Raw genomic sequence first — 15,383 nt, forward strand, 5'->3', positions numbered from 1 at the left:
TCCAGTAGAGCTGTGGACCCCGTGGGTAGCCAGGAGTTTGGCCGAGACGTCCCTTCAGGCGTAGCACCACGAGCAGCTTACTCTCTGCGCTTGGTCCTGACATCTCCATACTGTTGATGGATGGGGGAAAGATGTTCGGGGCTCCTAACGGATCACTTCTTGTTGGATGAACCTGTGACTATTAATAATGGAATCACTCCTCGGATGTTAACTCTTGGATAGATTACGCTATTTTCATCCTGGTATATTTTCATACGGATGTCGATGCGGTGCTTGGAAGTCATATTTTTTGCTTCGTCACTTGGTTGGATGATCAATATCACGGCTTGGCTGTCTAGACACTAGCCCCAATCAATTAACTCCACTTTCACCTCTAGGAGCACTCCATGCCCCATGTTGCTGACTCACCTCCATGAATGCAGCTGGAAATTTGGAACTCAAGGTAATATTTCTGAAATTGAAATTGATTAGTCCCAACAGGTCTCCAGTGCTGTGATTCATGATGCCGTTTAGCTCGATTGGCTGTGTTAAATACTGAATGTTTCTTCATTGATGGACAGCAAATAACTCGATTGAGATTGCCAAATGTTTAAGACAATTAAGATGCATTACCATTAAACTCATCATTACCAGTGGCAAACTGGTTGTACATGATGGGACTTGACATTTGGAAGTCATGGTCCTTTGAGACTTAATGTGTTGATGTTTACAAGCAAAAACATGTCAAAATTTAGCTTGTAATTGTTTGATGCAAGATGAAGCTTTCGAGTCAGTCAATATATAGACCTACAACAATTTGCCACAATTACACCAAAATGACAGAAGAAAATCAAAAGAGAAAAAGCAGAAAAATAGCATTCAAACTGATGAGATGAATTGATGTTCTGCTAGTAGAGTGCAATGAAACACTATTTTCAAAGAAATACATGTTGGTCTGTTTTTAATTGAAATTCTTATAGAAGACAGATGATAGGCCCTATATGTTTAAATATCATATTTGTCAATGATACGCCTGGTCCATAAACTCAACTGTCGTCAAACAAGGAGCATCATATAGAATCACAGATGGGGGCAGGCATGCAAACAAACTGAAATATTGACCAGTGTTCGATTCACTGCATACACTGTTGCTGTCCTCACAAGGAAAAAGAGCAATTCTGTTTGCACTCTTGCAGTAGGAGAGACAGGTGCGTTGCTGTTATGGGAAACATGCATGATAGTTCATGGCTGCAAAGGATATCAAAGAAGCGCATTCCATCGGCTTTTAGAATCTGTCAAACCCACTTTATTGTATTCTATATCTATGGCATGATTGATTCAATGTATTCATGTCAGATGCTCCCTCGTTGGTTCCGCAATGGAAATGTTTTTATGTCTGTTGAAGCACTTGTTGCAGTATTCCAAATTCAACCAGCGCATCTTTATCTGCCTGTATGGGATCGTCACTTTACACCACCCTTGACTGTCTGCTTGCAGTAAATAATGCACCTGTTTTAGGCTGGTATGGAACATACATGCCCCCTGTCAGATCCTCTTGACTATTGATAGCATTGTCCTGAATATGCTGGTACCACATCCATCTTTTGACGCCGTGATCCCTGAGCATTACGGGGTACAGGGGTAAAGGAGGTTGTGTTTATGTGGCAATCAAGTTGTGATCACACTTTGTTCAGCCTTATTTGCTAGCCCACAGAAGTCCCATTTCATGCAGCTGACTTGCAGAATTTGCTATCGGGGAAATTGTTTTATCCTAGTGAACAGGTGTCCTTTTAGTGTCCCAAGGGAACCAGGCATTGATCAGGTCAAGTAGTTTAACTATTGAAAGGAAAAATTGTGATAAAAAAAAAATTAAGTGTGTGAGTGTGTGTGTTTACAGGTGTTGAATTAAATATTTGTAACTTGGGCAAATGTGATTATATTCCATCAGCAGGTTGTCAGGCTTATGATATTCAAGTGATTGCTATAGCATGATTTTTTTTTCTTTTCATGACTTGAAAAACCCAAAGTTTTATAGTGTAATAATTTCCGCAATGCCATAGCCTTTCAAATAGATTTGGAATTTGATTGTAGCTAAGTCCTAGTTAAAGAAATTCTGTGTGGATGTACTTTGGTGCATGATGTGTTCCTGTGTTTCTGTTGGTAACAAGCCTTCTAAAAATATATGTTTCTACATATTTCATCACGATAAAAGGAAAAATATTGGAGGGCATTCTTTAAAGTTTGTTGCTGAAATGTGGGTGAAGAATGAAATCCACCCAAATCTGCCATACATCAGGTGATATCCCCAATGATTGGAAAGTGAGTGAATGTTTTTTTCGAACTAGCAAAGCCTTTTGTATAAGGCTGCATTGCGCGATTCCGGGAGAGGTGTACTTTCTTTTCCCACAAGGTCACAGGAGAAGCATCAATTTCTGTCATCCAGTAGTTTATTTTCCCACTTTCATGAAAGCAGCAGTGCAATTACCCTGAGCAGGCAACCGAGATTGAATGACGATTTGGTCCTAGCCCTACCCCTTGACATATTTGTGTGTGATTTATATGGCATCGTGTATATATGAAATGTCACAGGAGGTTATCATACATAATCTTTATAGTTCCCTCTGTGCTAAAGATTATGTATTTTGTATGGAAAATTATTTCTCGAGTATTTAAATGCTGATATTGATGGAATTCCAACAACTGGGTATGTGTAAACATGGGGTTGGTTTCCATGTTTGACTTCTCATATACATATCTTGTCTGCAAATATACAGTTACCTTCATTTAGGCAAATTTATGCCTACTTGACTGACCTGTGGGATTTGGCAGAGGTTAGGGACAAACCTGTGGAGCTGAAACACTTTACAAACTTACATGGTGTGCACATTGCAGCTTACCTGCGCCTATTTGATGGGGTGTTTGCTTTTGTGAGCGTGGACATTGCTCTGGTGGTAGAAAGGTGATAATGCGGATCTTTGACAAGAAACCCATCCCCGCCTAGACTGACAGGAGTCGTATAATGGGTGCTAAACTCAAGAGTTCAGTCACAGGAACAATTTTTTAAAATAACCTTTTCAGGTAGAGAAATATGAAATAGCACTAATATTTCTGGCATGCTGCATTCTGGTGCAAGTCTGATGAGCATGTATTTCTGTTATTTTTTTATTCTAACCAAATGGCAGGTTCAGCAAAAACTCTGTGTGTGGTTTTTTGTTTTGTTTTGTTTTTTGTTTTGTTTTTTTTTGGGGGGGGGTTGCCCACTCTCATGCGCACTTTTCCCTTTCTAGATTGAAATTGTCTTTAAAAAATGCCTACGTTGTGTTAAAATGTGATTACAAGATGAGAAAGATATTTGTGGAGTTGCCTTTTGTCCAATATGAGCTGGTGAATATGAAATATCCCTTTAAATCATCGCCCTAGAAATATGACAGTTGTTCTTAGTAGTTTTAACCCATTGTTTGTTGATACATGGTCAGTGCTGTACAAAGTCTACATGAAGATTTCATAATCTTATAGTGAATGGGTTAATTCCACACAGCAGGTGGTTCCTGAGTGCACAATTGATAATTTGCCTTTGGGGAATTGATCATGTGTATTCTGTTTAGCATATTAACCCATTCTCTTTGGCATATTGTGATTCCACATATATAAAGTTGATACCAGAGATAGCAACCCTTGTTCCACTTCTAATAGGCTGTGTGGGTTCAATACCATTTCAACACTGTCAGATTTCCATATTGAAAGTAGACATCAAGTTTTGGCTTTCCAAATTCATTTTGATGGAGTTTAGATTATGACCATTGTAAATGAGCAATATTCTGACACTATTAGTTAAGCATTACTTTTACTCCTTTTTTTTTTTTTTTTTTTGAGGGGGTGGGGAGGAGGTTAATTCTTGTGTGTCTTCAGTGAAAAGCAGGAGCAAATATTTTCTCTCAAGGAATGGAGAAGAGGATTTATTCAACCAAAAGAAATGATATTATAACCTTGAGGATCTGTCTATCTGTTGTGTTTGGATAGAGGGGGTGTCTAGACCAGTTTTTGCATTGTCTCCCTACAAAGCCAATTTGGGGAAATATTTATGCACCATTCATTGTAAGGCTGTTTACCCAAGGCAATGTTTGGGTGAGTAATCTTCCTCATAGTATATCATAAGGTGTCTGGGTATACCGGTATAATGAGTGAAGGTGGTAGTCTGTCCCTGCGTGGGAGTGCTGGTCTTGAAGGTGCAGTCACTTTTACAGGAATCATCATTCTTGTTGATGATTTTTGTGGCATTCTGTCATGTGTAGGAGTATTTGGTTTCCCTACTTGCAGCACTGGGATGACTTCAGTTCCTGCTAATACAACAGAAGATATGATAAAGATAGAAGAGAGAGAAATAAATAGATGAAGAATTGTTGCGGACTGCGTGAGTTTGTCAAGAAGTGGTCGTTCTGTTCACGCTCTCCTCATGGCCCGTTTTAGGCAAACACCGCCTCTCGCAATTTGTTAACATTGACGTCTTCTGCATGCTCTGGTTCTCTCAGCTCTTGTGACAAAACTCCTTCCTTCGAGGGCAAAGTTTGCTGTGTGTTCATTGTGACTTGAGGAAAAGGACCACCATCATCATACGTTTTGTAAAGCACCTGTAATCACGGGTGAGTCACGGCTGGGTTTCTTTCTCCTCCTCCCCTGCTCCCATGATTTCTGCGGGGAATACTTTGCACCAATTTGTGAAACGAGACATCAATTACCCTCAAGATGTATGCTGAACACCCACAATGTGTGTCACAAGACATCATAGCAAGGTTTTGTACTCATTGCAGATTGTGGCATCAAAATGGAGAATGTCCATTTAGCAGTGAGGTTGAGACTGACAACATTAAAAAAGTTGTAAAAATAGCTTCTATGTGAGAAAACTAATCTTTTTAATCATTTACTCGATCATTAGTCCAATAATTCCTTGTAACAACAGTGTTTTTATCATAACCATGTAGGTATTTTTCATGTGAAATTTGTAACCACAAAGTGATATGTTTGACAGAGTTTCCAGTCAATTAATATCAGAATTATTTATGTGCAGTTGAATACTTCTGTAAAGAGTAGTGTGATGAATATCTCTTTTTTTTTAATGTAACAAATAGCAAGAAGGAATGTGTAAAGGGAACTATAACCAGAAATAGAGGTATGTTTTATTGTACAGAAACACTGCTTGACAACAGCCTTTCAAAACAGGCTGATGTATGGGTGGTGCTGTATGTAGCCACAGGGAGTCCTGAATATGGCTACTGGCAATGCTATACCTTTGGATAAGAACTAAAAGGGCATTACCGCACAGTATGTTAAAGCTCCAAAGTTCTTGTGCGCTGACGATACGTTCTAAACATCACATACCCACCTACCACCAGTGCTGGACTGTGCACTCTACGAGAGGTGAACCATTCTCAAAGTCACCAAGATGAGCAACCCGTCTTATCTAGTCTTATCTCCAGGGTTATTCATTAAATGTACAAACAATGACACACGCTTTAGACTGTCATCACTCCAGAGGAACCCATTCTACAGAGTCAGCAAACACCCATTGAAGTTCACCATAGCATACTTCTTGCTACCTTTTGACCTTCTTCCTGATTTTGTACATTGTATATATGATGATATAGGCCTTCTAGCGACAGTAAATTAACCACTTCTGCTATTACATTTGACAGTGTGAAACAAACAATTTTACTTTCCATTCTTGTTCATTCTGTATCCCTTTGTCTTCTCAATTCTAATGCCATAACCCACAAGAAAAGTTTAGGCCACTTTGTAAAGTGTTAGCTGACAAGACATCTCTTAAAACTATTGTTTTTCATCTCAATTCTAATGTCATAACCCACATGAAAAGTTTAGGCCACTTGTAATGTCACCTGACGAGACTGATTATTTAGAAGTATGTGCATTTACAATTGTACATAGAGATTCCATATGTTACCTGTCATTATCATCATCTGCTTATAAATTGACTAAGTTTCAGACTGCCATTTGCAAAGCCATATTACATCACATCATTTGAGGTTTATGTACCGTACGATAGCAGAAGGCTGGATCAATTGGCTCAACCAGAGATATGTGTCTCAAATTGTTAACAACTTCTAAGAGTGGGATTAGTGATAAGATTATGGCATTAGGATTAGCTGACAAGGGATGGCAAGAGAGAATGAGAGAAGGATGGACAGAAGAAAGGTAGGAAGGGTGTGAACATACCTTACATTGGACTTTGTACATGAGCTTCATTAAGGATATGACATTTGATTATGTTTCAATCAACATTGTCCAATTTCATAACACATGATGACATCATAGATTTGGAATGAAAAAAAAAAGTAGTTGCCTGAGTATCACAACACATTGCCGTGGTAATAGAAGAAATGCTCATAGTAAGGGTCACCATCCCCTGTGGTCAAGTTTCATTGAAGATTTTAATTATTCTGAAGAGTTTAAGGAAGGAAAGGTTGAATGTATTCTGTAAACTTTGAGGTCAGGTGTTTTGATGGAATCGCCAGCTGTAATTTCACATCTTGTGAAAGAAAATCCTGTTGTTGACATCTAATCACCTGTTACGTCTTTCTTTGTGGAGGAAGAATCTGGCCTGTGGCGATCAGTTTTCATCAAAGACGGATATGCAGGATCAATAACTTCTGTACCGTGACGTGTTGGTTAGGGTCCAATCACACACACACAAGGCATGAGGAGACCCGATAGTCTTCTAGTCTGAAGAACATACAAAAACTCTCCTCTACTGAACTTGGTCCATTTGACGACCATCTCCAAGTCAGAGTGTGCTGTGACATAAAATATTCTTATTCTTGTTTGTTTGTTTGTTTGTTTGTTTGTTTGTTTGTGGTGTCAATGCAAAATTTTGATTGATGAAGAAAGGTAACATTCTTAAATGTCGATGTCATCCAAACTCTTTAATATAAAAACTTTTATGATTCTTTTCTTCTCTGAAAATGCAAATATTTTGAGTTAACATTGCCACGGTGGTATCTTGTTACCATGGCAACTTGGGAAGATTCTATTGTCCACTGCAGGAAGCTGAAAACTTCCACCTGGACTGGTAGGGTGATCAAGTGCCTCATTGAGAGCCGAAATTATCGGAGTCTAAACATGTTACCAGATTCATTAAGCCTTTCAGATGCCCTTTCACTTTCCAAACAAACAAGACTTATCAGATATTTTGTGAAAATGATGGCCAGTACATAATAGAAAGTTGTTATGTCAAAAGTGGGACGCCCCTCGATACAAGTTCGAGGTCATGCCCATTACCATTCTGTCATAAAAACAGGTAAACAAATAAAATTGCAGCAGACTAATTGTAAAGTGCATACCAATATAATACTTCCCAGGCATTCAGAGGGTAGTGAACCACAGTAAGTGAGAGAAAGAGAGGATGAGAGAAAATGTGTGTCAGAGTAGACAGAATATTGTGAGTTAAATGAGAGAAAAGGTGTGGGAATAGTCTTTTCAAAGCTGTTGACAGATAAGGCTTATCAAAATATATGAGATTAGAACATTATTTAGTAGTAAATGTATAACTCTTCAGCTGGTAACTTGGAAGCAGCAATGTCAAAATGTAAATTTTTTATTCAGGGGAAACCAAAAGAATTACCACTTACTTAATGAACTACATGTAGATAGAAATGATAATAGATATCAAGCTATAACATGAATATATGCCTTATCACAAACACAGATTTGCTGTATGGAGGCTTACATGTACATTCCTTGCACCTGCTACTTCAGATAAAGATGAGGCATGTGTTCTGAATGCAAGCAACAGTTACAATAATATACTGCCGAGATTTGAGAGCATACACATGTGGTATCATGTCACTGCTAACTCGTCCTTTTCCAATCAAAGGGACCCCTTCCCCCTTTAAATCTTGGTGGAATCCAAGACCTTCTGTTTTTGGCTTATAAACAGTTTGAATTGGTAGAGACGGGTGGTAATTACTGGTAATTGTCATGAATAAAGGAGAGAATGGGAGAGAGGGTAGGCCACCAGTCTTTCAAACCTTTGGATGTATCTATATAAAGTAATACTCAAAAGAAAGTACCTCTTCATACCAGAAAGGAGGTGTTATGGCCATTGTGGATTCTAAAACCCATCATCAAGGGGGTATTGATGAGGTACCCGCAGCATCACTCCACCAACAAAGCACCTGTCCCCTCCCCTTGCAGCCTTAAACACCCCTACCACCAGCCACGCCTTTGTCACTGGGGAACATTCATTGTACCCCCAGACAATGAAGCTGCTTTTGGTTTAATCACTAACAATCCTACTCACACTCTCTGATCAGATGAAGCCAGATGTATGCTTATGTCCCTGGGAGCAACGGGCATTGAAATCAAGCTGTATACTGGTGTGCACAAGATTTTCCACTTACCTTTAATCAATTGATCGCTGGTTGATTTCTGTTACATAAGTAGGATTACTGTACTGAATTCAATAAAGTAGAATCCCGTGACATCTTTCCGTCTTTTAGATTTATATCATATGGAAATGACAACTTCTGATCCCCAAATAGCAATGACAAGATTAGATATCACTCATAAAACCAATTTAATATGTCATCTGATCCTTTGGAGGGGGTATCTGTCAAGATGTATAAACACGAAAATGCACTATTTTTAGAGTTATTTGGAATTTGCAATTTTATGGATTCATATGAATCTAGAATTTGATCTTTTAATAGCTTTATGTCATTGCCTGTACAGGTTTTAAGAAATAATCTTTATAGCTCACTCTTATGTAAATATCTTTTTTTTTCCCCAGTGGTTTTTGGTTTGGTGGTTTGTTTGTTTTTTATCTTTGAATGGATAATTACTGCACACTTCTTGTTTTTATACCATTTGTATCACAGATTGCTGGTCTTCATACCAAACATACAGTCTATTTCCATGCCAAAATCTTTATGATTTTGTATTGCTTGTAGAGATTATATTAATATTAGGAAAGCATTCATTGGAGATGATACATCCTTTTGTTCCTTAGTTTAAGTGACTTTCACACCAAGTTGATATACACTTGATGACTTTGATGATAAAACTCTCCAGAGTCTCGACTTATTAGCACAACTCTTGAGTGATAATGCGAGTACCTTGTCTCAGTCTGTGGTGGCGGCAACTTTGTGGCAAGCAGATTATGATTCTTGCAGAGCCGTCGCTGATGGATAAATAGCTTCCGTCAAGCAAGTCGGCAGTCCGCTCGCCCCGGAGGGTGTTCAGCCGGTCCTCTCCCGCTGCACTTTTCCCTCCGAGCGTCTGGAAGTGAAACGAGAATTGCACATTTCGGCAGGAAATTAGCTCATCATTTCTGAAATGGCTTGTCAATGCCCCCTCCACATGGCGCAGAATGGAAAATATGCGGCACAACAAATTCTTTGCATAAGTGGTACCTTAGAGAGCGCCATCGCGGCTAATCACGTGCAAGTTGCGGTGTTAATGTCGTTGTGTCACTGCAGCTCCAGAGATGAATAAACAGTTGTATTCACTTCCTTTATGTGAACTTTAACAATGCCTACTATACTTCATTGACAGTTCTTGATATTTGTGAAACAATGCATCTTTTAACTATAAATGACTTCTCATATTGTAAGCAACGTGATAAGCTTGTAAGGTCATAGTAGAAGCAAAATTTGTGGAAACCAAAGTTCTAACTTTCTTTATCAACATACAAGAACAATGATGTTTTCAATAACTAATCTGATGTGAGCTGTCTATGATGAAGCTCTATGAAAATCAAACTCTGCCTTCTGCAAGGATATGATGTAACAGGAAAAAAAATGGATTTTGTAACAAATAGCTTGCTTCCCTTCGGATATGATGGAGCAAAAGTGAATAGCAGTGTGTGTTTTCAAGTTTTGATATATTTATTTCATATGGTAACAGATAGAGTGGCAGTACTGTCAGTTATGGTGTCAATACAAAAAAAAAAAAAAAAAAATAGATATCAAAGCCAAATTTTTTAAGTCCAAGGTTAAAGCAATCTTAATAGAAATCCTGTTTGTTTGTAATAAAATATCCCAGCTCAGCACAACAAGGACACAAAAGATAAAAAGGATGTCAATGTCCGTCTGAGGGTTTCGGTAAAAGTGACTCTAGGCTGAGCAAACACCACTAGACTAGCAACACTTCCTCCCTGCTATTGTTTTTAAAAGTTTTGGGAATTTCTTCTTGTTTTTAAAACTTGCTCTTTTTATGTCATTGGTCTCATTCTAAAGTTTGTTATTGTCCTTCATGTCTGTAGGTGTGTTTCATCCTGCATGATGTAGACAAGACTCAGTAAATGTCTGTTTGTTATGATGATGCAATGATAATGTTTGTATTATGGTGGTGGTGACAGCTTAGATCCATTGTTTATGGGAAATATCTCAAGTTTCTTCCAATGTTATGCACATGCATGATTAGCTTTGCATTGAGTTGTATGTAAATAGGGCTGTGATGGAACAATAGCCAGGGTCTACTAATCAAGAGGACAAATATTACAACGTTTGTGTGGTTAGCATTTTCATCTCAAACTGTCACAACATAAATTTGAAAAATTGTGCTATTAAACATACATCTTGTGATATACGTGGCAACATTCTCCAAAATATCATGTTTTATGATTTTTGTGTAATAACTGTGTATAGCATTTTGGACATAGTAGATCATGATAAATGCTATAATGAATGTAATCTTTAAGGTGATGAATGAAGGAAATGTCATTTGTGTCATTTTGACATCTGAAGGAAACTGTAAGATTCATTTTGAAAGTGCTTGTTAGTATGAGATTAACAGATACAGCCTCAGAGATGATTAGATTAACCCGTTGAGGACAGACTGATTTTGCTGCAACATGCATTTCTCATACACCTCTGCTCAAGTACACTCAGGACTCGTCGTCAGTGGGTTAAGATATGAAGAACCAAAAGGGCTTTCAGATGATAAAACTTTTTGCTTGTAATCAGGTTCCACAACACTTGTCTAAAATGTGACTTTTCTTTGCTAGCTAACATGCAATATTGCATGAAGCAACCAGCAAACATTCTCATGTGCAAGAGTACATGTATTTATTTAGGCCTATGATAGACACACACACACCATAGCTGAAGTTAGTGTACAAGTTTAAAAGGTCAAAACTAAGACACAACTAAAATTTAAATTAGATCAGTAGGAAAGCACCCTCAGACCAATGTTTGCCAAACAGGGTTTGAGAAACATGCTTAAAAGAAACATTTTAAAATTTGTTTTCAAAAAAAAGAAGAAAATAACTCAGGTAGCATGAAACATGCTTTTCAACACACAAGCAAATCGTGTTGCAAGTCTGAAATTTTCCTAGTGTGTCATATCTATTTTAATTCTATTTTATCAAAAAATAAAAGTGAAAACAATGCTCATTGGTTTTTGTCACGTGCACAGGTACTGGGCGTTTACCCAGGAAGTTTGGCAGTGGTTTGTTTTGATTTTTTACCAAGGACATCCTCTGGAAATTTTATCTAAATTCTATAGGAATAAAAAGGGTTTACCTTTTACCAAACATGCCCCAGCAAGATGGAGACTGACACAAAACCAGTCAGGGCATGTCGTCTTAGTTTTATGAAGAGGATGAAGAAAGGATGGCAATCTTCACTCATCATTTAAAAGATGGATGTTGAAATCACAGACCTATCAGTTTAGCAGCTGCTGCTGATACAGTCTGAGCAAGCAAGAAAACTTGTGGAAATTCTCTAGACTGGCTAGGCAGGTAACCATTCGAGGATTTTGTTGCAACTGCTCAGGTAACCTTGTTTGATTTTTCTTGAGGGAAGTATCGAAATGCTTTCCTTCATAATCTCATGGTGCTATGTTAGGCAAGACTGATAATATGAGATGCATCTGTTTCTCTTTGTGACATGGCTAAACAGTTTGTCATTTGAAATACATTAAATTTAGGTGTATTTCATTTGTTTGGTATGACTTTAGATGTATCTAGTACTACAGTTTTACTAGTCTTGTAATACACGTATTCACCAATGATGTGGCTGATGATGCTTAAATTGTTTAACTGCAGTCAATAGCTCTTTGCCACTAAAGTTGAAAGATGCACTGTCTAGATGTTGAAATATTGTCTTGTAAGTTTATTGCTAATACAGATGAATTATAAGGTACTGCCCCATACATAAATCAAATCAATTTACAGGATTTCATAGTGAAATATTAGAAGAATGTTAGCCTATTTCGCAGCAATATTTTTGAGACAAGTGTCATTTCTCCGTCAAGAATTGCATAAAAATTAGTTGCTTTCAGACAGAAATTTGAAGGGTACAACATGAGCAAGTACATACATCCAGCCATCATATTATTCACACAAGAGTATACTCACCACATAGAATAAGACATATTAAGAAAGCATTGATGGATGTCTACTTCAGGACAAATGAATAGTCTGCTATCATCTTCTGTATAAATACTTTTTAGATGAGGAGCTGACAACTCAGCTTAATCAAATAATTGCAAATTCAGAAAAAAAAAAAAAAACTGCCATCAAAATTTTACAGTGTAAAAGAAATATCCAGTATATTGTAGCGAAGTCCTGCAATTCCTCTTGGCTGCAATATAAGCTTGCAATATTCATTGGGAGATAGATCTAGATTGATGAGTGAGGGTTGTGGAGAAGCATGAATTTCATGAAGCTCAAAACTTATTCATCCTGCAACGTGAGATGTTGAGGTAATCCCCTGTGAGACAGTTGGTCAGCTGCTGCAATCAAATTCATCCCTTTAGGTTTCTTTATGTATTTCTCTTTTTTTTGACTGATCTGTCCTCTTGGGTATGGATTTCCTGTATTGAATAAAACAATTTCCCTTTTGAATTTGGTTGTTGTAAACCAATGTTGTGCTGTGTAGGACCCTGGATGGTGTAAGGTCACATTTTAGTGTGCCAGGTCTGAAGCATGCCATCTTTGACTAAGTTTTTCTCAAATTATGCCATGGATCAGGAAGATTATGTCCTACTTATTATCTCAATATTGATAAAATATATTGATTTCTTTTTTTTTTCAAATCAAATGTGTACTGTTAAAATCCTTTGGGAGTCTTCGTAAATTAGAAAGCACAAATCTTGTAAATTTGAGGAATATCAGGTTGCACTGATATGAGTTTTCACGAGCCTGCACAAGAAGAAGTGTGAATCAACTGTCATTAGCAAGAACCGCAAGTGAATTGGAAAGTTCAACTTGTTAGTCTTGAGGGTGTGATGAAAAGATCATTCTGCCCCGGTAGAAGGAGATTGATTGGTGAGTTGGTGTGGTAGAGATGATGGGGAGGCATCCTGGAATGTCATTTGGCTGCCGACTGAAGGTTTCCCCCGGCAACATTTGGATGACAGCAGCTCATCATTATTAGCAGCTGACTTACTGCAGCGCACCGCCGACAAGAAGTGCATCTGTTTTCAGAGGAAATGTGTGACATTTGTCTGGTTAAATTTTCATCACCAATCCTCTTCTCAGGGCCGTGGAAACCGAAGGTCCCGGAAATCATCAAGGGGAAAGCACAAAGTCACCTTTGGGGAATGTTTGAATAACTTTCATGGCAAACACATCTTCAGAGTATTCCATTTGTTAAAGGAATTTCACATTAAATACTCATTGCTTTTTTTTTTTTTACCACACCAAATGGTTCTTCTCCTCTTGGTTGCAATTCTGTGTCAATCCATCAGTGTGTATAGCACATTTGTTCTCTTTTCGCTGGAACTCAATCAACATTAGTTGAGGAGATGAACTCATTTGTTTCATGTTCTCTGTTTATGCCTCACAGATGAACAAACAGACAGAACCAACCAGCCAGGCAGTCTCCAGGTAGTAGTTGCAGAGAGCAAATTTCATCCGAGACTGGTCCACTAGAGAGCTCTGTTACCATGGCGCAGGGTGTGATGCGGGGCGGAGGAGATGGAGCTAGAGGAGGTCTCACGTTTGAGAACTACTACGCTCAAGGCACAGGTAAGAGTTTCTTGGTTTCTTTAATACTGAAAATATTCAAAATGTGCACCTTCAGAAAGGGTTCTTTCAGGCATTTCATTCACTCTTACTGTTTCTAATTTATCTTGAAGGATTTGGATTGGATTTGTTTGTGCATTTCAAATGCATAGGACAGTGACTTTGGATATACCTTTCATAGAAAGCATCAAAAACTCACCCACCAATATCAATACTACATTATGAGGATGTGTTAGAACAAATGCACCAACAAACACAAAGAAGGGAAAACAAAATGAACTATGGCATTGCAATAATTGATATGGTCAAAACAATGTAACGGCCCTTTTTTCATTATCTTTATATTTTATTTATGAACAAAGAATACTCAAAATATACCTGAATTAGCATTATCTATTATCAAATCAGAATCATTTTGATTTTAGAAGGAGAAAAAAGTTTGATTGGGATGGGGTGGGTATTACTCAGTGAGAGTAGCTATCAAAGGCACGTACCATCTTTCTTTATTGCCGCAACTTTCAAACAGTCTTAGCTGTATGATCCCGACACTGTTGAAAAGAAAGCAAACATTTGACGAGATTCGTGCTTCACGATAATCTATTTGTCATGATGAGGAGAGTTGCCAGTTTGAGGAATGATGGGGGATTATGAGAAGCAGACTATCGTAATTAATGTGCTGCTCCCATAATCCCCTGCCAGTAAGGGAAAGTGGGTCGACAAACATGCCAATCTCGGATGAAGGATCAATGAATAACAGTTGGGAAGTATTTGATTTGGACCCTGGCCAAAATTACAGTTGGGATTATACATCATTCATCCATCCCCTATCCCCCCCCCCCCCCCCTTTCCCCTCATGCTCAAAAAGAATCAGAGTTGGGTGGAGCCACGACAGTGATTCTATGGGTAAACTTTATTTAATGATGGAAGAAATAACGTGCAGAGTGATGGCTAAGCTGAAGGTAATCATCCTCTATGGAACCCCTGACAAGGTCTGTCATAGAACCCACAGAAGATTAGGCAAACAGATTCAGCCTGGGAGTGATTCCTGTCCAGTTACCTCCAAAACTTAGACAGGAACAATTCACATCCTTTTAACTTTTCAACCTGACGGCAGCCTATTTTTACTGATGTTGCCAGGATGATAGTCTAGGTTACACAAATCTCAATTTGTAAATAGTTTATTTCCTTGAAATCGCACAGTATGCCCAATTCAAGATTCTTCTGAACTGTCAGTCTTAAAAATAATTAAAAATGAAGCTTATTACAATTTGTCCAAAAGTATACAACAATGATTAATATAATTGTTGGTACTACTATTATAATTCTAATCAATATTCTATTTTTTTTTCTTGTATCGTTTTAGTACAAACTGTATGATAATCATTATTTTCATCATTCATAATAATTCATAATTGCATTTTAC

The 15,383-nt window shown here is 37.9% G+C and overlaps 1 protein-coding gene across 1 annotated transcript in view; it reads left to right on the forward strand.

Moving 5' to 3' along the window:
* Positions 1–308: 308 nt before the first annotated feature.
* Positions 309–15,383, forward strand: part of LOC140236643 (uncharacterized) — a 39,493-nt gene continuing 24,418 nt past the window's right edge. The window contains exons 1-2 of the mRNA XM_072316562.1: positions 309–442; positions 13,782–13,963. Coding sequence (XP_072172663.1) covers positions 13,882–13,963 — 82 coding nt within the window. The 5' untranslated portion in view covers positions 309–442; positions 13,782–13,881. The remainder of the gene's footprint in view (positions 443–13,781; positions 13,964–15,383) is intronic.

The sequence above is a fragment of the Diadema setosum genome, chromosome 13, assembly GCF_964275005.1.
Source record: "Diadema setosum chromosome 13, eeDiaSeto1, whole genome shotgun sequence".
Lineage (NCBI taxonomy): Eukaryota > Metazoa > Echinodermata > Echinoidea > Diadematoida > Diadematidae > Diadema > Diadema setosum.